Below are 25,884 nucleotides of genomic sequence, written 5' to 3'. Positions count from 1 at the left end.
TGTGGCTTTGGAGCCGTTTCGTCACCACACCACGAAAATCCATATCGAATGTAGTCTTCGTTGTACTTCCATTTCACAATCTTCTTTGTTTTGTTTTTTTGCAACACTTGTGCTGGGTTCTTCATCATCTGTACGTGAAGACGAATCTTTTCCACGTAAAAATGTATCCATATTTAAAGGTGTATAAAACTAAATATGAATCACACGAAGAGCGTTAACCATACACAATTCAGCAACACAACTAATAGTAATGAATGATAACTACTGTCGCAAGACGAGTGAATGCGACGTAGCACGACTAATACGTCGGCTTGAATTGAATCTAGGTGAGGACACGGAGCGCTCTGCCTATCAAAGCATACTACGGAGTTGTCTGGCGACTACGTAGGGCCTACGTCGTAGGCGACAGGCGCCAGGCGATGGGATTTATTATTTCAGAGAAATGACACATAAAATTATGAAACCTTTAAAAGGCTATTTACTCAGATATTTCATTGCACGTATTCTCGTTATTGTGTTTCTAAGGAGGACCGTTGAAATATTATTTAGTTAGAAAATTGTCTTATTTGACCGCGTCACACCTGTATCGGCTCAAGGCACACCAGTTGCGGAGCACTGTGATAGAGGATAGTAAATTGATAATTTTCCTTGACTTTTATAAAGCCTAGGGTACTACAGAAAATGATTTCATTTCTGAGACTCTGGAATTGTTTGGTTTTGGACCAGCTTTTAATATGAATATTATGACCCTTTATAAAAACAGCAATTGCTCTTTTTGATTATCAAGTGGTGCAACTGTATACTTTAACATACACAGAGCAATTTGCCGAGGATAGTCTATTTCAGCTTAGCTCTTTCTGTTAGTTATGCAATTTCTCCTGTTACACATAAAACAGCAGTGATGTTATGGGCTTGTAGAACTATCTTTATCAATAAGTCAGAAGATTGCACCACTCAATTTTTAAAACACACACTCCAGATTGAAGAATTCATAAATGCATTGAATCCGTTCTCACTGGTCTGTGTTTAAATACCGCCAAGTGTGAACTTTTTCCAAAAGCAACATACATGGATTCAATAATTTCAAACACCCCTGTTTGGAACACAGTAACATATCTCGGTATCAAGATTAACAAAGTTTAGAGTGAGGGGATAATTTAAGAATTTAATTATTTGATTAAATCAATAGCACAGAAATTTACTTGTTGATTCTTAACAAATCTGCCAGTATCTGGAAGGTGCTTGTTAGTCAGTGTGAGGGCCCGACTGGGTTTATTTATACTGCCTTAGTATTGGAGATGCCAACAGGCTGTTCTACCACGACAGATCAACTCGTGTGTAACTTTATTTGGAAAAATGTTTTGACGAAAAGATTGTGTTTTGCTGACCTAACTGCTTTAGATGTCTCCACAACTAACCAAACCTTTGAAATAAAATCTTTTTGCAACTGTCTCTCTTCCATATGGCACATTATATACCCTGGTATGTCTTCAGCTCTACTGGTGGAGAAAAGAAGATGTGGACAGAGCAAACCATGAGTCAAAAATACAAAGGTGGGAGGTGGCACGCTCACAGACATGGCACCAAAATGCAACAAAAAATAGCCTGTTTTCTTTGCTTGATCCTGACACGCATCTGAGATTGGAGCAGGAAGAACCAAGTTAAGTGGATATTTACATTGGTTATTTGGTCCACTGTATTAATCCCCAAGTGGAAATTGGGTTTTTGCATGACCTTTTGGGTGAGTAGGATGAACCTCTGTGTAAAAAGAAAAACATCAATTGAGTTGAATTTACTGTAAAAAAAAAAATTGTGCGTCTATATGATTTGATATGTGCACCAACATTGCATGTTAAAAATATGATGTGAGTAACAATTGTGCTGCTGGCAGTGGCAAGTTTTGAATCGGGTACAGTCACAATGGTTTGATGGCAGACCTATACTCCAATCAAATTATTTCATAGCATTCTGACTGCTTTGCTGTCATATCAGACGCTCGGCTCACCTTTGTGAAGAGCACCATTTGTTCCAAAGCCATGATAGAATATGACCGGTATCTGGGAGGTTGTCTATTCATAGTCCCTTCCAGGCAGAAGGGATCCTACTCCGTTGGGCCCTTAACCTGAATATTGCTTTAGGGGCGCTGTGACTCTGCACTCCAAAGGTCATGTGAGAAAACAGTTTCCCCTCAGGGGTTAATAAAGTATATCAAATCAAATCGAATCAGAAATTAAAAACCATTGATGAAACCAAATTGCAGAGACAACCATGTTGTCATTGTTCTATCTAATTGTGTTCTTTGCTCTCTATTTAAGTCTTATTTCTGTAATTTAAAGTATGTTTTGTATGTTTATCATGTTTGTTTGTTTTGTTTGCAAAATTTCATTATTTTTAGTTTAGGGTTAGGGTTATTTTTTTCTATGTGTGGTTAGTGCCCTGTGATGTCCCTTGTGCTTTGTGGGTGGCTCCCCAAGAGCCTACAAAAGCTGAGGAGACCCACTGGTCCAACATAGTTCATTCGCATTCTCTTCATATTGGCGAGTTCTCTTTGTGTTTCATGGAAAGAATGAACTTGCCAGTCGAGGTGTTTATTTTTTGCAAAGTGTAATTGTCAGAGAGGTGGAGTTCAGTCTTCAGGAGGACGGACTTAGATGCTGCCTTCTGTGGAGCGAAGTACTGTGGGTAGCAGGAAGAAAGAGAAAGCGTGGTTGTTTCCACAGCCTGTTTGAGTATTTGCACTTCACAAAGTTAAGAGAGTTCCTTAGAAATAGTGTGCGTCAAGCGAAGCAACGTAAGTTCTGTTCATTTGTTTTTGTTCGTATTGAATTGTTTGAGTATATATGTGTATCTAAGAACCAATAAGTTATTCCTATGTTAAAATTAAATGAGGAAAGAACCAGAAAGTAATGATGTATATTTTTGAGAACTTTAATTGACCATGAAGTTCTTATAAGGCACTGTTAATTCAGAATATTGAATTTATTAATAGCGTTATAATAGTTACGCTCCGGTGGGCTGTTCTCTGCCCGAGGATTTGTTCCTGCCTTGCGCCCTGTGCTGGCTGGGATTGGCTCCAGCAGACCCCGTGACCCTGTGTTAAGATATAGCGGGTTGGATAACGGATAGATGGATGGACAATAGTTACGCTTGTAATTTCATTAACTCTGTAAAACGCTTCTCAATAGTGCCATTAGTTACAATGGTGCCATCTAGTGACCAACTTCAGTATTGTAACTTTTTGATTAATAATTGTGTAAGATGCTGCAACGTTATTCGCCTTTATGTGTAATTTGAGAACTAAGAATAGTTGTACTTTATTTTTTATTGTAGACCACACACAGTCATATGTACATCTATATCTGCATTATAAAGTTTGGATTTGAAATCTGCTTTCCAAGTGTTTTAATCGACACTCTGCTGCAAATGCCAACTATTCCTGCACAAGCAGAAGTCCTTTAGTTTGTTTCTCCATTTCACTAATCCAAGAGCATACTCAGAGACAGACTCCGATTTGACGTCTTCTCCCTTGACATTGTTTACAGTTTCATTTTTGTGCACCCTTGAAGTTAGCGTAGATTCTGCTTTAATGCCTGTTAGTCCCCATTCACAATCCTCCTCTTCTTTAATATCTACACTGCTTTTCTCTGTGGTGTTCATGAACAGGATACCCCTGTGTAGTGAGAGATCCTCCTGTTTCTGACTGTTACATTCTCCCAGACCACGTCTTTATTTTTACACCCCATCTGCAGTGGCTGCTAGACATCTGTGACTATATATCTTCTCCATTGTATATATCTTTAACTGGAAAGGGCAGCTTTCTTTTTCTCTGTAGACAAAACAGAATGTTACCAGACTTACAACAAAAAGCACTGACCACATCTGAGTCTAATCTTTTAACCTTCTTCACTGATCATAGTTTGCTACCCTTGAGTCCGTCTAGTGGAATTTCACTGGACTTTCTTTAATGTTTATACAAGTCCTATAGGCTCCCATGGATTTTGATTTCATGAAATCACAGAGGAAATTTCAGAATTCATACATGAAAATGTGAATTCTGTATAAAATGGAATAGAATCTTAATGGAATTGTATGGGATTGAAAGTAAGTCAGTCATTATCCAACCCGCTATATCCTAACACAGGGTTATGGGGGCCTGCTGGAGCCAATCCCAGCCAGCACAGGGGGCAAGGCAGGAACAAATCCCCGGGCAGGGTGCCAACCCACTGCAGGACACACACACCCAGCACACACACTAGGGACAATTTTAGGATCGCCAATGCACCTAACCTGCATGTGTTTGGACTGTGGGAGGAAAGCCACACAGACACGGGGAGAACATACAAACTCCATGCAGGGAGGACCCAGGAAGCGAACCCTCAACCCAGGTCTCCTTACTGTGAGGCAGCAGCGCTACCACTGCGCCACTGAAAGTAGCATAGTTTTTATAGTTAATCACATTTTGTGGGTGAAACACTCACAAAGCAGAGAGCAGTTTTATTTGAATTCCTTCAAAAAGGAAACATCAAACATATTGAAACATCAGACATCTGAAACATCTAAGCCATCTAAAAATAAATAAATAAAATAGAGAAATTTAACATCGACTGTCAAAAACAGGACTAAGCAGAACTTCAGCAAGTACTATCAATCAGTTATTCTGCAAAGCTTGCCAACACATCATTGACTGGGCCCACAAGTGCACATGCAATGACCACCTTAAGTCTCAGGGGGTCTCATGCAATTACCACCTTAAGTCTCAGGGGATACTCACAATGACCACCTTATGTCTCGTCACTCACAATGACCACCTTAAGTCTCAGGTTGTCACATGCAATGACGACCTTAAGTCTCAGGGGATACTCACAATGACCACCTTATGTCTCAGGGGGCACTCACAATGACCACCTTAAGTCTCAGGTTGTCACATGCAATGACCACCTTGTCTCAGGGGACACATGCAATGGCCACCTTAAGTCTCAGGGGATACTCACAATGATCACCTTATGTCTCGTCACTCACAATGACCACCTTAAGTCTCAGAGGATACTCACAATGACCACCTTATCTCTCGGGGGGCACTCACAATGACCACCTTAAGTCTCAGGTTGTCACATGCAATGACGACCTTAAGTCTCAGGGGATACTCACAATGACCACCTTATGTCTCAGGGGGCACTCACAATGACCACCTTAAGTCTCAGGTTGTCACATGCAATGACCACCTTGTCTCAGGGGACACATGCAATGGCCACCTTAAGTCTCAGGGGATACTCACAATGATCACCTTATGTCTCGTCACTCACAATGACCACCTTAAGTCTCAGAGGATACTCACAATGACCACCTTATCTCTCGGGGGGGCACTCACAATGACCACCTTAAGTCTCAGGTTGTCACATGCAATGACGACCTTAAGTCTCAGGGGATACTCACAATGACCACCTTATGTCTCAGGGGGCACTCACAATGACCACCTTAAGTCTCAGGTTGTCACATGCAATGACCACCTTGTCTCAGGGGACACATGCAATGGCCACCTTAAGTCTCAGGGGATACTCACAATGATCACCTTATGTCTCGTCACTCACAATGACCACCTTAAGTCTCAGAGGATACTCACAATGACCACCTTATCTCTCGGGGGGCACTCACAATGACCACCTTAAGTCTCAGGTTGTCACATGCAATGACGACCTTAAGTCTCAGGGGATACTCACAATGACCACCTTATGTCTCAGGGGGCACTCACAATGACCACCTTAAGTCTCAGGTTGTCACATGCAATGGCCACCTTAAGTCTCAGGGGATACTCACAATGACCACCTTATGTCTCGGGGGGCACTCACAATGATCACCTCAAGTCTCAGGGGACACATGAAATGACCACCTTAAGTCTCAGGCACATTTCAGAAACAGAGAATGGAGGAAGGCAGGGTCAGGCAGCTCATCAGACTGCAGTCATTGGTGCACTTTGTGATTTCAGATGAGAGTTTCTGGAAGATTTTGTTGATGTTTCTGCCGAATCCGATATTTCACTTAAGAAAATGAAGAAACTCAGTCCGTTTACAATTAAATATTGTAAGCATGCTGGTGCATTACCAGAAAATGAGAGCAGCCTACGGCAAATCCAGTGCTCGACAATCACGCATTTCATTGGAGATGTGTGTCTGCAATGCCAGAGAAAGGCAAAATACGCAGACATCTGTACATGTCATTTCACTTCAAGGAAGGACTATTGGAACAGCTCTAAATGTTTGTTTGTTTAGCCTTTCCACTTTAACTCATTTTAATTTATGAAACATTTATGCTAATCTACTCCATAAATTAAGTGAAATATATAGTATAATGTAAGTGCAGGAGTGGTGTTCCAACTGGGTTAGAGGAAAAGCCCCCAACCAGCTGGGAGAACTGAATGGAAGGAGTGCAAGAATGGAGGCAAAACCTGGCTGGGAAGAGCCTATGTTTCTATCCCCTTCAAGAGGAACAATTGAAGAATGAGCAATCTGTGCCCCAGAAGGAAAGGTGGCAGTGCTTCTCTGACTGGGTCCTGGATTAGACCCCCGCAGGGTTGCTAAGGACTTGTAGTACAGAAGGACAACTCACCTGGGAGTGCTTTTGGGAGAGGATCTCCCAGCTATGGGCAGCATCCTTGTGACTAGGAAGTGCTCCTGGGTCCAAGATAAATGGAGGAGTCTCAGCCTCACCTCGGGGGCTTGGAGGGGGAGGAAGAGGAAAAGGTTACCTGGAGGAGAGTGGAGGAAATACTTACTGTACTGAACTGTCCATGTGATTACAGGTGTTGGAAGAAGAAACAGTGAAAGGTATTTAGTGAAATAAAAGACACTTTATTTGTACCCTTGACTGTGTTTGTGTACTTCTGTCTGGAGTCTGGGGCGCCCTTTTTGGTTATAATAATTAAAGTTAAATGCGTCTAAGTTTTTTTACTTGTACTGAATTTTTTACATGCAAATTAAAGAGTTTAAAAAATAAACTGAAAAGATAATGATGCAGTTTTTTTCTTAAAAATTATGCTATACAGTAAATTTTATGTGATAGATTAAATAAAAAATAAATACTAAAAACCCAAGCATCTGTTGTTGTAAAGTGAACTTTATATCATTAGACCCCTTGCTGTGTAATGATATGCATCGTTTTGATTCTATTGTACAGGACTGCGTATCATTTCACCGGACTCATGTCAGCCCAAATCCAAATTCTGTCCAGAACAACCTATAGGCACTTCACCAACTTTAGGGTACCATCCAGTCTGCCCCATTAGGGTACCATCCAGTCTGCCCCATTTATTGTTATGTCCATATCTGTACCTAAATCATTTTAAGAAAAATAGAAGACCCCATTCTTTTACCACAAATTTGTTGTTGTTTTTGGTGCTTAAGCCACTTCAGCATCCATCTCTTCACTATCACCTTGATCCCCGATTCTTTACATTTGCTGACAACTGACTAAACCCAATGTGACCGTCCTCTAGCACAGCTGTAATGGACTGGTGGCGTTCTGTGTTGCCTCCTGTCACTGCATCTGTTTATACAGTAGACAGGCTTTCCACTACGAGCTTGGACTTCAATAACTGAAGGTTCTATGCCATTTTAACTCTTAGGAGTGTTCCTAGTGTGTAATGGTTTTCGAAAAATTTGTAAATATCTATATTTAGATAGGTAAATAGGAAAGGCACTATATGATAGATAGAAAAGGCACCATATAATAGATAGATAGGAAAGGCACTATATGATATAATGAACATTTTTAATTGCTTTTATTTACTTTATTTGTAGTTTCCACTTCCTTTTCTGCATACTCTCTGGTCTTGAGAAATGCAATTTTGTCCCACTGTATTAAATATATTAGATATAGCTGAAATGACAAATAAACTGAACTTGATTTGCTTATATTTGGGCACAACTGGAAATCTTAATTTAATCTATGTAAAAAGTCTGTCTTTTAAGTAACGAGACTGACACAATAACTCACTTTTATTTATATAACAATTATAATGCTTGTCCCCTTCAATTTACTCCCCATTCACAATTACACACCAATGCAGTCTTGGTTTCTATGGGTCGAAGGTGTGGAGCAGATCAGTTTCTGCCAGCTGTTTCAAGACATCTGACATTTTCTTCTTTTCTGAATCCACTGCCTCAAAACATGTTCCTTTAAGCACTGATTTCAGTTAAGGAAAACACACATGCACAAGACATGCAGTCTTCCCTGTAAACCTCAGTAAGCATTTGAAAAGATTCTGTTGGTGTTTTGTTCAATTGTACTAAAAATTTCAAATTGCCCCTTGTCACCACTGCTTTTTGCAATCGCCATTGAGCCACTGGCAGTTCACTGTATAAATGCTTATGAGATAATGGGGATTATCAGAGAAGGACTGGAACAGAAAATGTCTCTATATGCAGACGATATGGTACTGTATATATCAGACCTACAAAATACTGTGCCTGCTGTCCTAACAGAACTAACAGAATTTCAAAAGATCTCTGGTCTCAGAATTAATTTGAATAAAAGTGTGCTCTTTCCAGTGAATTCTCAAGTACACAATATTAGATTGGACACCTTCCCTTTTATCATCACAGATCAGTTTAAATACCTAGGGGTAAACATCACAAGTAAACATAAAGCTCTCTATCAACAAAATTTCGCCGACTGTATGGAAAAAATTTAAGCAAGACTTGCATAGATGGTCAACCCTCCACCTCACTTTAGCTGGAAGAATTAACATTGTTAAGATGAATAATCTTCCTAAGCTTCTCTTTTTATTTCAAAACATTCCAATATACATCAATAAATCACTTTTTTAAGAAATTAGATTCAACCATAACCTCATTTATTTGAAACTTAAAATATCCACGTATTCAAAGAGTGACCCTACAAAGACTTAAGGCAGAAGGTGGCATGGCTCTACCTAACTTTCAGTTTTATTACTGGGCAGCAAACATACAAGCAATAAAAACCTGGACACAAATAAACAGACACAGGCTTGGTGCGCAATAGAAATAAAATCCTGCAGTACTTCTTTATATTCCTTCCTATATTCCTTCCTTGCTTTGTGCCCCAATAAATGCAAGTTCTCGCCAAAATACTAATAACCCAGTTGTGGTTCACTCACTCAGAATATGGAGCCGATGTAGAAAGCATTTTAAGATAAAGAAGCTTTAATCAGTGGCACCTCTGCACAAGAACCTTTCACCCTCTCAAATGTATGCAGCTTTTAATATCTGGAAAACATTTGGGATTAAATCACTTAGAGATCTGTAAATAGACAACGTCTTTGCATCCTACGAACAATTAAACTCCAAATTTAACTTTCCAGCAACACATTTCTTTCACTACCTTCAAATTAGAAACTTTGTTAAACAGAACCTACCCGGTTTTTCCTCACCTCCCACCCACCTCTATGCAGGAAAAAATATTGATCAGTCTTGAGGACTCAGACAGCATTTCTGTAATATATAAGACCATTTTACTGTCCCTCACTTTCAAAGATCCCAGTGAGAGTACAGTGAGAAAAGGATCTCTCACTCAACATCTCAGAAAATGAGTGGAAGGTAGCCATGCAGAGAATCCACTCGAGCTCCATATGTGCAAGGCATTCAATTATTCAACTCAAAATTATATATCAAGCATATCTCTCTTGGGCCACATGTTTTGGGCCTGCACCAAATTAACATCATTTTGGACCAAGATTTTTAAATGTCTATCAGACAGCCTTGGTGTCACACTCCCTCCTAACCCATTAACAGCTGTGTTTGGAGAAAGTTGAGAAGGACAAACAAACTGTGATTGCACGTAGACTTATTTTGCTCAATGGGAAGAATCCCAACTCTCCTATTCTAAATCAGTGGGTAACTGATGTTATATACTATTTGAAATTAGAAAAAAATCAAATTCTCACTCAGTGAATCTGTGCAAAACTTTTTCAAAACCTGGCAGGATCTGCTCAATAACATTTTAGAATAAGCTTTTAAGTTGAGGAAGCAGGTTCTCTCCCTATTTCTTTTTCTTCTCCATTTATCTTTATCCATCCATCCATCCATTTTCCAACCCGCTGAATCCGAACACAGGGTCACGGGGGTCTGCTGCAGCCAATCCCAGCCAACACAGGGCACAAGGCAGGAACCAATCCCGGGCAGGGTGCCAACCCACCGCAGGACACACACAAACACACCCACACCAAGCACACACTAGGGCCAATTTACAATCGCCAATCCACCTAACCTGCATGTCTTTGGAATGTGGGAGGAAACCGGAGCGCCCGGAGGAAACCCACGCAGACACGGGGAGAACATGCAAACTCCACGCAGGGAGGACCCGGGAAGCGAACCCAGGTCCCCAGGTCTCCCAACTGTGAGGCAGCAGCGCTACCCACTGTGCCACCGTGCCGCCCACCATTTATCTTTATTTACTTATTAATTCATCTATTTACTTATTTTTACTAGCTTTAAGCTTTACTCTGCTGGCCTAGCCCTTTCTCTGGGGTTGGGGGTTGATTTGTTTTTGAACTTGCGTATCAAAAAAAAGAAAAAACAAAATTTCAGATTGACATGTTGCTCAACTTTTAAACTCGGCATGATTCTGGCACACAAGGGGAAACACAACTGCATTACACGGTGACTGACAATCAATTAAACGCCAGAGAGTGTCCTCGTTAGTCGTTTAGGTTTGGACAGGTTTAAACCTGCATGGCAAGAGCTCATAATCAGTTGTCACTACTTTGTTTAAGAGGTAGAAACACAGTCTCTATCTTGTATTAATAAATGTGTAACTTTTTTCTCCTGTCTGTTCTGGTGCTACATCTGCGTGCCAGGCTGAAGTGCTGAACTACAGTAGCAGTCAACAATGACAGTGAGAGAAGAATATTGGATTTGGGGTATTCTTTAAGGTCTCTATAAAGGAGAATAGGGTCACCCTAGGAGCCTAGCACAACAAAATCACCACCATGATCTTCATAATGCTTTTCCTATTGGTTTGGTTATCTGTCCATTTTTGAAAACTCATTCATCCAGGTCACATGGAATCTTCCACCTATGCCAGCAATAGCCATGCTAGATAGAAGTAGCTGAAGCCTTTCAGTGTCATTTGCCCAAGTATCCCCTTTACTTGTCATTAATTCTCATCATTAGATTACAATTAAGAAAGCAGAGTCTGCAGGAAGGAAAGGTGAATAAGATGTACCTCTAGAGGGTGAAACAAAACAAAACAACCCCTACAAAAAAGTAATATGAAATTAACGCAAATTTAATGAATTATATTTTGTTATTCAGAAATAATGGGGGGTGGGGGGGAACACCAAACCAGAAAACAAAATTATTAAATAAGATAACTCAAATTGAAATAGCACCTGAAAAGTGTAAAGAAACAGAAATTTAAATACACACACACACACACACATAAGATAAACAGTGCTCTATACAAAACCTGTGAACTAAAAGAACAAAAAACAGACCAAGAACTTAACAAGGGGGAAGTAATTAAAGAAAGTAAACATAGAACTCAAAACAAAATAAAACTCAAAACCTCGACCCAATACGCATCAAAGGATAATGGGAGGTTATCTATCTCACTCCATAAGCAGCAAAGCCCGAACAAATACAGATGCCTTCCCCAAAAAAGAAAGGATTTGGATCCTAATGGGTAGAACCAAAAAAATCAACTTAAACTACTACCAAGAAAAGCAATTGTTTGTAATTTTGGGTACATCATCCAGGACATTGTGTCTTCCAGGTAATGGAGGCTCTGAGTTTTTTGTTTTTTTATTTCTTTGGCTGTTACCCCCAAGGCTATTCCATTTGTTTCATTTGTATATTTTTATGTCTGTGTGCAGCTGGCTGGTGTACTCCATTTATTCTGTATTCGTTTTTCTGATAATGTAGCATAGTTATCGCTGGGTCTACCCTCCATGTTTCATAAAACATTTTTGCGGTTGTTACCAAATAATATACCCTATGCACTTTATTCCTGGATTTTTTAGCATCTTTTCAGATTCTCAGTTTACAAAGTGATCAGGCATTAGAAGTGTGAGACATTTTTGTTTCATGTTCCAGGTGGTGTGCCAGGACTAGAAAAAGAGATTTTATAAACTGGCAAAAGTTTACACAAGTGAGTGATCAAAGATGGGCTTGGGGATTTCTTTTAATTAGTCCAGTGGATCCCACGATCTGGCAGAAGTTGGGTTGTTTATATGCCATATCCCAGATTACATTTTTTGGTTCTTTGTTAAACAAGATTAGTGTGACTTCCCACATGAGGTCTGCTGAACATATGAAGATTGCTATTAGTGGTGAATCATTTACCACAGTCACTACAATGATATGGCTTCTTTTCGGTGTGGATTCTTGTGTAGGTTTGAAGAGGAGTACTGCCGAAGAATTGTTTGCCACAGTCAGTACAACAACTTCTCACATGCATGAATTCTTGTGTGGGTCTGAAGACTGCCTTTGTCAGAGAATCCCTTGCCACACTCAGAACAGCAATACGGCTCCTCACCAGTATGAGTTCTTCTGTGGGTCTGAAGATAACTATTGCAGGAGAATCGTTTGCCACACTGTGAACAACAATATGGCTTTTCTCCAGTGTGAATTCTTCTGTGGATCTGAAGACTGCTGATTTGTGAAAATTGTTTCCCACATTCTGAACAACAATATGGTTTTTCTCCAGTGTGAATTCTTGTGTGAGCCTGAAGATGGCTACTGAACGTGAATTGTTTGCCACAGTCACTACAATGAAATGGCTTTTCTCCAGTGTGTATTCTCTTGTGAGCCTGAAGATTGCTTTTTTGGGTGAACTGTTTCCCACAATCAGAACAACAATATGGCTTTTCTCCAGTGTGAATTCTCTTGTGCATCCAAAGACTGCGACTGAAAGTAAATCGTTTGCCACAGTCAGGGCAACAATGTGGTTTCTCTCCTGTGTGAATTCTTCTGTGAATCTGAAGACTGCTGATTTGTGAAAATTGTTTGCCACATTCTGAACAATGATATGGTTTTTCTCCAGTGTGAATTCTTCTGTGAGTTTGAAGATGGCTACTATAGGTGAATTTTCTGCCACAGTCAGTACAACAATATGGCTTTTCACCAGTGTGAATTCGCTTGTGAGCCTGAAGATTGCTTTTATGGGTGAATTGTTTTCCACATTCAGAACAAGAAAATGGCTTTTCTCCAGTGTGAATTCTCATGTGTGTCTGAAGACAGTGATTGAAAGCAAATCGTTTGCCACAGTCAGAGCAACAATATGTTTTCTCTTTTGTGTGAACTTTTGAGTGGAACTGAAGACTGCATTTGTCACAGAACTCTTTGCCATGCTTAGAACAGCGACATGGTTTCTGCTCACTATGACTCCACTTAGTTTTAGATTGTTGTTTAAAAGTACTTCTCTTCTCTTGGTAGACATACACAGCCGCTGAATTTGCATGATGCCTCTGCTGTTGAGTATTGACTGCATCTATTCTTGTTAATTTCACAACAGGCAAAAAGCTGCATGGCAACAATCCCGGTAATAAAATCTCTGATTCAGGTGTCAGTTTTTTCACGCTTTCATTTTGCTGTAGTCTATGGTGAAGAGAGGACACAGGAAATGAAGATGGGGAGAAGATACTGCTTTCTTGTAAATCTGCAGAAATACACAAACACACAAATTAATGGAAATCTAAGAAGGATTTTAGAAAGAACAGCTGACAACAGATAATCCCTTATTGTAAAGTAGCGTATTACTGTTGGGTTTGCTTCAGCTCACAATGACGAATCAACTCTGGCATTTTCATTTTGATGGTCAAAGATTCTTTTGCATGTGGGTTAAAAAACTGGTTTGACAATTGCGCAAGTGCAATGAATACTAACAAGTGTCCATCTGAAAAGGCACCAAACAGAAAATTCAGAAAATGAAATGAGAGTTAAAACCAGAGAACAAATATTATTTCTCTTGTGGATTTGTTTACTTATGATTTCCTTTTAGGAAACTCCTATTTGCCTTTTTTTGCTCTTTTGATCATTTTGCTAGTATTTCTTTCTTTTTTCTAATACATCCTTTGTTTATGAAGACTCTTTCTTTGCCTTTTTTATACAATCTGAAGGTTTACAGTCATCCTTCTTCTGGTGAAGTGTTTGCTATACTTTGGGACTTTTTAAATTATTTTGCCATTTTGCCTTGTTTGGAGTCTGCTAGGGTATATTTTGTAAAACATCCTAGTTTGTTTATTGTTGTGATTAGGAACACCAAATATAGCCAAACGGGTGTAAGACCTCCCAAAAGGACCATAAAGACAGGGCTACAACCCAAACAACCAGTCCAACGAGACTCACCCCAAAATCCAGCTAGTCTGAAAATAGGTAACTGCAGGCTTCTGGCTTAGAAGAAACCAAACAAGGCAAGCTATCAAAATAATAAGAAAAGTCGCAAAATACAGCAAAAGCCCCACAAGTGGAAGGGTGACCATAAACTTCTGACTTGGGTACAAAAGGGCAACCAAGGAATCTCTACTAATGAAGAATCTGTATGTATGTGTATGTATGTGTATATATGTATATATATATATATATATATATATATATATATATATATATATGCAGCTGGAGATCCACAAAGGGAGAAAAAAATGAATCCCGTATCATAAAGTAGTTTTTATTCCTGAGCTTTCAACCCCTACACGAGGTCTTCATCAGAGGATAATGCTTAGACTTACAAGAATCAAAGGCAATATATAGCAACACATTAAGTGGTGGGGGTGGGGTGGGAGGTGACTAAGTCAGTATGATCAAGGGGGGGGGGGGGGGGTTTGTATAGTTTATTTATTTTGTACATGTTCTTCTTAAGTTAGCATATGTTGGATTTATGTCCAAGTGTCTGTCGATGGCGTTTTCATTTGGTAGCCAAGACTCGGCCAACTCTCTGGCACTTTTAGTACTGGCCTTAAATTTTACTTTTACATTGTCCCAGTTGAATGTATGTCCTGTCGATTTAGTATGTGCATAGATCAAAGATAGTGCGTCCTTTCTTCTGACGGCATTGCGATGTTCCTGTACACGTGTTGAGATTCTTTTTGAAGTTTGTCCTATGTATACCGCTGAGCAAGAATTGCATGGGATACTATAAACTGTGTTTCGTGTTTCTGCTGTCAATTTCTTGTTTTTGGCATTAAAGAGGACTGTGCCCAGATTGTTCGTGGGTTTGTGTGCTATTCTGATGCCCCACTTGGTCAGGATGCGCGCTGTACCTTCTGACACCTTGTGGTGATAAGGGAGTGAGTGCCAGGTGGGGTGGGGGTTCTGATTTAAGTCGATTGTTTGCTGAGTTATCTGGCGTCTCCTGTGTAGGCTCCGATTAATGAATGTTTTTGAGTATCCGTTTGAGGTGAAAAGGTGGAAGAGATAGCGTCTCTCATTAATTTTTGTTTCCTTAGTATTACAATGAGTGTGGACTCATCTGAATAGGGTTTTCACACAGCTCCGTTTATGAGATACCGGGTGGTTGCTGGTGAAGTGTAAAATCTTGTCTGCGTAGCATTCTTTGCGGTAAACACTTGTGGTCAGGGTGGCGTCATTATTTCTTTTGCTGTAGATGTCCAGGAAGCTGATGTGTCGGTTCATTTCTTTTTCCATTGTGAACTGGATTGCGGGGAATATTGTGTTGATATGATTGTAGAACTCATTCAGCTGGTCCTTTTTTAGTATGACGAATGTGTCGTCTACATAGCGTATCCAAATTTTGGGTGTGATCTGGGATAAAGCCATGTTATATATATATATGATCAAAATAAGGCAAAAAGAAGTTATCTCAAAGGCAATCCTAAGCAAACAAGTCCAAATCCACAAGAGAAGAGAAATAATTCAAGAAACCAGAAAATCCAAAGAAAACAACAATTACACGCAAACTCATGTCACAAACAATGTTCTTGTATTGCTGAGCATTCTATGCTCTGACTAAACTGCAATAGGAGAACTCAGGAGTGGTGATGACAGGGTGATGCCATCTACTGATGATGAAACATTTTCAATCCTTTTCATGTACCTTTCTGGAAGAAATCAAATGAAAGTAAATACTCTTAACTTTGTTAACATTATTTATTTTCAATGGAAACATTTTAAATGCAACCGCAGCTAGTGAAATAAATAGTTGAAATTCAAAATTTATTTTGTATTTTAAACTTTTCGCAAAAACAAGTGAATATAAAGATTAGTCAATAGTAAATACCATTTATATATACGGTTGAGGACAGAAGTTTCCATACACTTAGGGTGAATTCTTTGAAACTTATAAGCCCTCCACAGATTTCACAGTTACAAACTATATATGTGGCATAACATTTAAGACATCTGCTTTGTGCAAGGCAAAAGTCATTATTATATTTATATATATATTTATATATAATTAATATATATACACACACACTACTGTGTTATTACACTACTTGCTGTGACAAATGGCGTTTTCTTCTGAGGTGCATACAGCTCTCTTCATCTCTTACAGGTTTTCTGTGAGGAACACGAGCCTACTGACAGTCCCATGCCTTATTGGTGCCCAGTGGCAGGTTACAACATTATCACTAGAACTGAAAACCAGGGGAACTGGTGGCCGGGGTGCTAAGATCATTCTTCGCCAGAGGGTTCCGTGCTACACAGAGGATTTCATGTTCGTTCCACTAATTGAGTAGTTTAAATGTTCGTCTATAATTGATTTTTGATTTGATATACTTTGTCATTCCCCAAGATGAAATTGTCTTTACGCACAGAGTTGCCTCCCTCTGTGTTTGGTGCTGGTGGTTGTTCTCTCCTCGAAGAAGCGTGCAAGCGACTGATTGTTCTTGAGTGTTGGTGGCACAAATTCTGCTCCTTCTTGGCCTGGAGGCACATTAGGCACAGCTGTGTAAGGATGAAAGTTGCCCTGATTGGCCAGCAGAGTCTCTGCCTTCAAGACAACTTTGTGCTTCAGTGCATCGGTCTTGTCACTTGGAATATATTTGGATGGTAGGGTTGGATCAGTAAGTCAGGCCAAGTCCAACAGGTCACTAGGCCCTGGTTTGTTGCTTGGAGGTAACCCACAATCGCACTCTTGGTGATTCTTGGTGATCAATATCATGTGCCATCAGGAGACTTGAATTAAAAAGATGACGAGGCACAGGTCTGACATATAAGAGAGAGAGAGAGAGTCACTTAGTCCTCATTGAAACAAGCATCTGTAAGGTCCTGAAAGGATTTCAGAGCCTTCAGAATTGAGGACTGTTATTTCATGCCATGTAGGGAGGAGATGCCTGGTCGTTTGTAAGTGCTCTCTGCCTCTCCAGGACCCTATCAATCATTTGTTGTGGCCGTCTCTGTAATTCACTGGGGAGCAGGCACTGTGGTGTAGTGGCTAAGGCTTTGGACTTCAAACCTTGAGGTTGTGGGTTCAAATCCAACTACTGACACTGTGTGACCCTGAGCAAGTCAGTTGACCTGCCTGTGCTCCAATTGGGAAAACCAAAAGAAATGGAACCATTGGTGTCATAAATGGTGTAAGTCGCCTTAGATAAAGGTGTCAGCCAAATAAGTAAATGTAATGTAAATGAGCAGGTAGGCCAATCTTGACTTGCCCTCATGCCAGTGATCTCCTTTTCCTCCAGCTATAGGAGAAGCTGCTGACGATTGTCTTACACAAAGAAATGGCAGCGTATTGCATCACAAGAAATGCAATTTAAACACAAAAAATGACATTTCTGGCTCATCAGGTTATATTTTGAGGTTTAAACAATTGAGTAAGATGAAAGGTCAGTATTATGTCACAACTCCGAGAATTCAAGTAAATTGGTTTTCTTTGAGTTGTCCAACTTTGTAGGGTGTTAACATTAAACTTCCAACTTCCTATCTGTCCAATAATGTGTGAACGCAGCACAAGTAGCCATCTGCTAATCTAGCTGCTTGCCTATGATGGGGCATATTGATGCAGTTGTGCGTACCACAGGTTAGACCAGGTGACACTTGCATGTGAGGCAGAAAATGATTGAAAATAGTGACAAAGTACGAATTGTACATTGTGTAAGGGACGGCCGGCAGTTTATCCCGGCTGGGACGCCCCAGTAACAGAAGGATGGGGGAAGACAGCTCATCAGGGACACTGCCTCCCCCACGATGACAGATGGCAGCTTCCCTGGACTGCAGCAGTGCCCCGGATGCCTGCAGGGCACTATGGGACTTGGAGTTCGGCAACACAGCCCTGCTGGGTACCATGGGTGCCTCCAGGAGATGCTGCTGGGAGACTGGGGAGTCCCTATTGTTTGCATAGCCCAGAAGTACTCCAAAGTCATGGGGACAGAAGCAGAGAAGTACTTCCGGTTTGAAGAAAACCTCAAGTCCTCCATCTGACCCGGAAGTGCTGGCAAGTCACAGTGGAAGGGAGAACAGAAGCACTTCTGGGTCAAGGACTATATAAAGGACTACTGAAGACCCAGCAAGCGGACCAGAGTCGGGAGGTGTGTGACAGAGCTTGCTGGGAGGAGTGGAGGAAAAAATATTGTGCTTATTGTGTGTGTATTATTGTTATCATTACCTGTTTTTTGCGGTGGAGGTGCATTGGGCACTGTATAAGAAGGCCGTTGTCAGTGTTGTCAGCGTCTGTGTGTTGGGTTAAGCGCTGGTATAGCGCCATCTAGTGTTACAATTGTTATGGATCAGTGTCAGTGATTCACATTTGTTAAAAGTAGCTTCCTTCATTCGGAAGTAAAAAATGTATATTTCTAGATGAAAATTCTTTCAAATGCAACTGAAAAGAAACAGTTTTGGCTTTTATGTACTCACTGAAATGCCACAGGTCAAGACCTGCATGCATTGTTTGAAATAGCAAAGCCACACTTAAACTTACTTTAAAGCATTTTGTGATCCCAGGTTTAACAACCACTGTAAAAAAAAAATCAGCTGGGATAAACAGAAACCATTAAGAAGGCAAACAGAATGTCAGGTTATATAGCGCCCTTATGTGTGGAGTACAAGTCCAAGGAGGTTCTGCTCAAGCTTTATAACACACTGGTGAGGCCTCATCTGGAGTACTGGGTGCAGTTTGGGTCTTTAGGCTACAAAAAGGACATAGTAGCACCAGAAAAGGTCCAGAGAAGAGCGACTGGGCTGATTCCAGGGCTACAGGGGTTGAATTATGAGGAAAGATTAAAAGAGCTGAGCCTTTACAGTTTAAGCAAAAGAAGATTAAGAGGTGACATGATTGAAGTGTTTAAAATTATGAAGGGAATTAGTCCAGTGGATCGAGACTGTTATTTTAAATTGAACTCATCAAGAACACGGGGACACAGTTGGAAACTTGTTAAGGGTAAATTTCACACAAACATTAGGAAGTCTGTCTTTACACAAAGAACGATAGACACTTAAAATAAGCTACCAAGTAGTGTGAGTTACGGACAGTTAGGGGTTTTCAAAACTCAACTTGATGTTTTTTTGGAAGAAATAAGTGGATTGGCGAGCTTTGTTGGGCTGAATGGCCTGTTCTCGTCCAGAGTGTTCTAATGTTCTAGCAACTTAATTCAGTTAAAGCTTGTACCGATGACACTGTTTGTAGCACCCTTTAACTCTGCAGTACAGAATTCATAAATCAAAACAAGCGAGAGTCCCCACATTCAATTAAACACCCTTTAGGTTTATCACACCATTCTCAGTTCAGCTCTTACCTTCTCCAGAGTACGTTGAACAGGACGTATTCTCAGTCACCTCCATATTATAATGGAAAGGTTCGGTCTTCACCTGGACAGAATGATTCTGGAGGGAGTGAGGTTGACTTCTCTTGAAGCTTGTCCCAGTTATTTCCTCCTGTTGGTACACATGCGGATATTCCGACTCCGATTTAAGGTCTTTTGCCTTGGCCTGGTTTACAAGTTCGTCTTTTTGCAGGTTAGTGGTGTCATATGTCAGCTCAGACTCTTCTTTAACGATGACTGGTTCCCATTCACAACCCTTCTCTTGCTCAATGCCATAAATGTTTGTCTGACATTGCACAGATTCCCATTCGCAGTCTTCTTCCTTAATCTTCACTGGTTTTTTGCTCTCCATGGTATACTTGGAACGAAGAGTCCTGTACAGCAGCACCCTGCAGGCACTTGCACCTTAATGTCCCAGCCTTCCTGATAAATGGTTTCCCTTTGGTGCTCTACCCCAGCTTTTCCTCACAGAATGCATATTTCACAAAGGCTACTCAGTAAATGTGTCTTTAATGAGAACAGCCAACACTTCAGGTTATCAGCCACAGAGGGACGTTTGTAGAAAGTGGTGCCAGGCCTGGCCCTTTCGCTTTTGAAGTTGACACCCTACCTGTCCTGAGAAATGGGGGGTCTTGCACCAGGCACAACTGTTATTGGGTCAGGCAGTCTCTCAGGTCACCCGTGGGGGATTTTCAGCTTTCCAGTGCTTTGTTAAGCTACTTTAGGCAAAATACACCAACCAATCACATTCAGCGTTAGCAGTTTTCTTCATTCTGATATGCAAATGCGATTGGTTATTAGCTGTTTGTTGAGCTGCTTATTGGTTTTGGGTGCTGCTGCTCTTAAAAGTCCACACTGTAGCACAGAACCAAAGCAGCAAACAAATTACACAGCAAAGCAACTTCCAAATTAGCAATACAGGCCTTGACACCACCCCACACATCACTTGTCATTACTCTCCTCTTTGGAGGTCACTTCTTCAGATTTATATTCCATCTCTCGAGTCTCCAGAACTGCCAGATAGTTCCACTTCTTGTCGATACTTTAATAGAAATGCAGACCTTTCTCTGTGGACAGAACAGAGTAGAATATGTTTTTAAAAAATGCAGCAAAAACCACTGAACACATTTCAGTCATCTTCTTCACGCTTTCCTCACATCTTATTACCCGCTTGCCTTGAATTAGTTCAGCTGCTCTTGCCTGTCCTTTCTGCAGTGTTCTTTAACCAAAGCTGCTCACTTTATCTCACATTTGTCCTCAAGTGAATGCTATTCAATTTAAACTTAGGTTAAATGTGGATTACAAGTAGACATATACTCTTTTTAAATGCTCCAATACACTGGTTGAATACCCAGCAGTCTTTAACAGAATATCATAAAAACTGCTGAATTTTAGTCAAGGGGCATTATGCTCAAACTATTTCAGACCACATCTGGAGTATTGTGTGCAGTTCTGGTCACCACAATACAGGAAAGACATAGCAGCACTCGGAACTGTGCAGAGGAGAGCAACCAAGTGCATCATGGGACTTAAGGGCATGTCCTACTGTGACAGACTCAGGGAGTTAAACCTGTTTAGTCTCAAGAAGAGGAGACTGCATGTGTGGGAACCTCATCCAGATATTTAAAACACTCAAAAGATTTAATAAAGCAGATCCAGCAACATTCTTTCAACTTAAGGATGATTCACGTATTCGAGGACATCATTGGAAATTAAGGGAAGTGCATTTAAAACTGAAGCCAGGAAGCACTTCTTTAACACAAAGAGTTGTGGGACTCGGGAACAAACTACAGAGACACAGAGTTGAAACAGAAACTTTGACAATCTTTATTAAGGATCTGATGAGATATTGGGACAGCTTAGCTATTAACAGAACAAACGGGCCTGATGGACTGAATGGTCTCCTCTCGTTTGTCATATTTCTCGTGTTCTTCTCATGTTCAGTGTTTTATTTAACTTTATTCCTATTTTTTCATAAACTTTTAAAACAATTATTAAGATTAAGATTAGATGTGATCTGGCATCTGGTGTGTCACTATAAATTTACAAATACACTTATGAATCAATAATAATAATAATTCTTTGCATTTATATAGTGCTTTTCTCACTACTCAAAGCACTCAGCAATTGCAGGTTAAGGGCTTTGCTCAAGGGCCCAACAGAGCAGAGTCCCTTATGGCATTTTACGGGATTCGAACCAGCAACCTTCTGATTGCTAGTGCAGATCCCTAGCCTCAGAGCCACCACTCCGCCATGCTGTCAATGCAAACCTGAGCATCAGCTCGTCTCAACTATCTTTCGAGAAAGCTGGGCACTTCAGAGGTCTAATAAGGAGAGTGAAGACGATCTAAGGCTACCTTACATCTCCAACATCTGACAACATAAGAGACTCGGAGGAACGTAAAAGGTGGGATTTATATGAGATATTCCCTAACTCAGCTAGTAGCACTGCGATCACTTAGTACATAAGGAGGTCCATTACACCTTCTCTGAAGATGGAATGGGTGAAGATCTGGAGCGAGGATAAAAGTAAGGTGAGCTGCCCTGCCTCCATTTAACGAGGGATGTTCAATAATTTTAAAATAAGCTGGATGGCAAGTCTTGGGAGTTCAGGCACTGTGGTATTTTGTGTACCGAGGAGAACAGGCTTAAACATCTTCTTTCATATGCGGACATTAATGCTGGATGGGAGTCATCTGATATGATCAGGCAGAGTGGAACAAAACCAAGCAGGGGTGACTGGAGATCTATGTGAATGAACAATGGTAAGAAAAAGTGAGCACATTACCATGTAAACTAAAATATGTAATCCAGACATTGAGAAGTCAAGCAACATGACCCCTTTTATTGGCTAACTGAACAGAACAAGCTAAGTGGTATAACGTTATCAGGGCCAGCATGAACAGAGCTTTTTGAATGAGAGGATCAGGTCATCTCACAAGATCTTTCTGGGTCCACGCAGCAGCTTCCACTTGCTCTTGTTACTGCTCACTGCCTCTGTCCTGTCCTTCTAAATGTCAGTGTGCCTATATTTATTGTTTTAGAAAATCAAAACAGATTTATTTAAAAAAAAAAAAAACAAGTGAAATAAAATCCTGACAATTGCTGGGGGCATTAACATGGTTTAAAAATGCTCAGATTTAAAATAAAAGATGTGCTTTTCCATACAATGTGGTCAATAATACAAGAACCGGTACTTGTGTACTAAACGGACGGCAGTGAAACCTCCCGCATGGAGCCCAACACTAGAATGGGTAGGGGAAACTATTCCAATTTCTGTAAATTTCTACATATATATTTTTTTATCCCAATAAATATGTTAATAATAAGTTCCAATTGAACGTATGCATTTGTATAATATTCCAATATTCCAATTTCTGTACATTTCTATATACATACTATATATACATACTATATATATATATATATATATATATATATATATATATATATATATATATATATTTTATCCCAATAAATATGTTATGAATTTGTCAAAACGGTTCTGTTTTCCATCTGTTTAGTACACAAGTACACAAGAACCATACACATAATTAGCAGACCCGTGATGCACACATGTAAATAAAGTCTAATGAGCCCAATACCCCTATTTGTAATTAATGTCATATTATAATAACATTCTCAGGCACACTCCCACCCATCTATTTTTATTAACTCCTCTTCCTAAAATGCAGAGTTGGAGAACTGAGCCCTTGAATAACTTGTGTGTCAAAATGGCTGAACAGGGCCTGGTGAGTACATGACAATGAGAGGGCAAAATAATGGACATGGTGCAGCTCATGTCTATAGCACATTGAGTTTGTCCTCTCAAAATTACTTTTGGTCGGATGCCACTGAACAATTGCAGCAAAGTTAAACCTTATTTAACTCTATAAACCCTTCCATTTTCCTTAGTCCCATTATCCAGTATAGGGTTAAGGAAAAGAGGAACGATGATTGATGGAAATATGGACCAAAACTAGACAGAGTATCACCTCAGGGTGGAATAAGGCATCTCTGCTAGATAATATATCCTTCTGCGTGTAATACACTTTAGAAAATGTGTCTCACTACTGTGCTGTCAATAGTAGTGCATCCACGCACAGATGGCACTGCAGTTGTTAAATAATGATCTTCAACTATATCTTTACCTGCAGTGGATAAGCAAAGTCCACACACTTTTAATATACGTCTGGCTTTTGCTTCTGTAAAAGGTGACGTTACGACATCACAGCAGGCCTTCTGTTGCTTCTAATAATATTTTGTAACCAACAATATTTAAGTGAGAAACAAATTATTTTTACATGAAAAAAAACAATCCCCTAGCTACACAAATGTGCTCACCCTTTAATTCATGTTCTTTTCTGTAGTAGCTCAGAGTATCACCTCAGGGTGGAATAAGGCATCTCTGCTAGATAATATATCCTTCTGCGTGTAATACACTTTAGAAAATGTGTCTCACTACTGTGCTGGCACTAGACTTAAACCATAAGGCTGCCAGTTCAGTCCTCACTTTAAATTAATTGTGTGACACTTTGTGTTATTTACTCTGGATGTATTCCTATTGGAAAGAAAGAAAGAAAGAAAGAAAGAAAGAAAGAAAGAAAGAAAGAAAGAAAGAAAGAAAGAATTCAGCTGTAATGTATCTAGAACTTTTAAGCTGCTCTGGATAAAGCTATGACCCAAATGTATAAATCATACTGTTTTAAACAGCCCTCCTCTTCTTTTGCTGTTGTCATTTTTATATGAGGTCACTCTTTGTGACTAGACCTCTCATGTACTAATCGTGTATTGGCTTCATCACAGTTTTTATAGCTGAATGTCTTTTCTGATGCCAACCCTCTTCATTCTCCCACCAGCTGTGTGTTTATGTAAATGGCCCGGACTGAGTGCAGAACATTTCTTTCTGTCTGCGTTCTTAATACAAACACACAAGCTTAGCACTGGCATGTTTGTGAGCTTTTTTGCTGACAAATACTGTAATTGGCACTATTTCATTCATTTTATGTATATTTTACGTTATTGTTTTAACATACTTTACATCTTCTTTGAATGTTCCCTTCCAGTCAAAATACCAGAAGAACCTGTTAGAGTCGGACTTCTAATGAATGTGAACTGGAAGTCAAGAAGTTAAAGCTGAATTTCTCGTGGAGGTGTTATAAACCCACTTTTTCTTATGTTTTTCTTTTTTTTTTTTCCTTATCAGTTTACACATCTGTCAAAGACATCAGGTACCTTTCATATTGCTGTTTTTTTTTTTTCTTATTTAGACTGATCCTGCTAAAAGCTCCACCGTTCTTCAGCCATCTCTACAATGAAGAACCCGTCCAAATAGCGTGTTGCTGTTTATGCACTTCTGTAATAGAGTTCTACCACAAGAAAACGTTAGAAAAGCGGCAAGCATGCAAAGATTTGGGCTGGTTATTTTCCCAAGATAAAACAAAGCTATGTGTATTTGAGTACAACGGAGTAACTTTATATCAATTGACTTTATTGACCTTAAAAATGATTATGCACATTACTTTTGTATAGAACAGAAAAGATAAAAAATTGTTTGTATTTATGCAATTTAAAGCTCCTAAAACAGGCCCGAATGCACAAAGAGCTTAATGAGGACGATTACGGCATAATTGAGGTTTGCGCGTTCATCAGTTGTTAAACTCTTATATGGACTTGTGTTTTCCACTAGACTAGGTTTTCGCATATAACGTCGATTTCACAAACCACTACCTTGTATTTCTCATACGCATTTTTTATTTCGTTCACTTACATTTCCAAATGACATTTACTACATAAAATTAGTTTAAAATACAGAGGGTGCAGTCACTCTCCCTGGACGGCTCTCGTGTAAAGTCGGCATTCGTAAAGACAGCACTCGCCGTACGTCCTCGTCACCCACTTCAACACCCACTGAGTGACCATCCGAGCGCCAGGCTGAGCAGAGCCTGCGACACACACCGTACTTTGGACGGCCCTTCACGTGGGCTCCGTTATTAAAGCCTGTCTCCGGTGTAACTGAACTCCACCGATGCTCTCTAATGCCTTTCCCTTTCTTTGCTTTTATACATTATAGAAGTACTTACCGTTTTTAATTTCGGAGCTCAGCTTCTCCGGACAGTACGACAACATCAGCCAACAACTGGACTTGCCAGTTCACCGTCTGCAGTAATGCGAAAACAGCAATAACGGGCAAA

The 25,884-nt window shown here is 40.0% G+C and overlaps 1 protein-coding gene across 1 annotated transcript in view; it reads right to left on the bottom strand.

Annotated features, from left to right (window-relative positions):
• The window catches only part of LOC114664511 (zinc finger protein 665-like), a 41,219-nt gene extending 15,335 nt beyond the window's left edge, over window positions 1-25,884 (bottom strand). Inside the window, exons 1-4 of the mRNA XM_051932412.1 lie at window positions 25,774-25,884; window positions 19,664-20,757; window positions 12,411-13,629; window positions 6,604-6,712 (exon numbers count right to left, since the gene is read on the bottom strand). Coding sequence (XP_051788372.1) covers window positions 6,604-6,712; window positions 12,411-13,629; window positions 19,664-20,042 — 1,707 coding nt within the window. The 5' untranslated portion in view covers window positions 20,043-20,757; window positions 25,774-25,884. The remainder of the gene's footprint in view (window positions 1-6,603; window positions 6,713-12,410; window positions 13,630-19,663; window positions 20,758-25,773) is intronic.

The sequence above is a fragment of the Erpetoichthys calabaricus genome, chromosome 1 (genome assembly GCF_900747795.2).
Source record: "Erpetoichthys calabaricus chromosome 1, fErpCal1.3, whole genome shotgun sequence".
NCBI lineage: Eukaryota > Metazoa > Chordata > Cladistia > Polypteriformes > Polypteridae > Erpetoichthys > Erpetoichthys calabaricus.
Note: the sequence above shows the minus strand (reverse complement) of the source record. Positions and strands in the feature narration are given on the sequence as shown.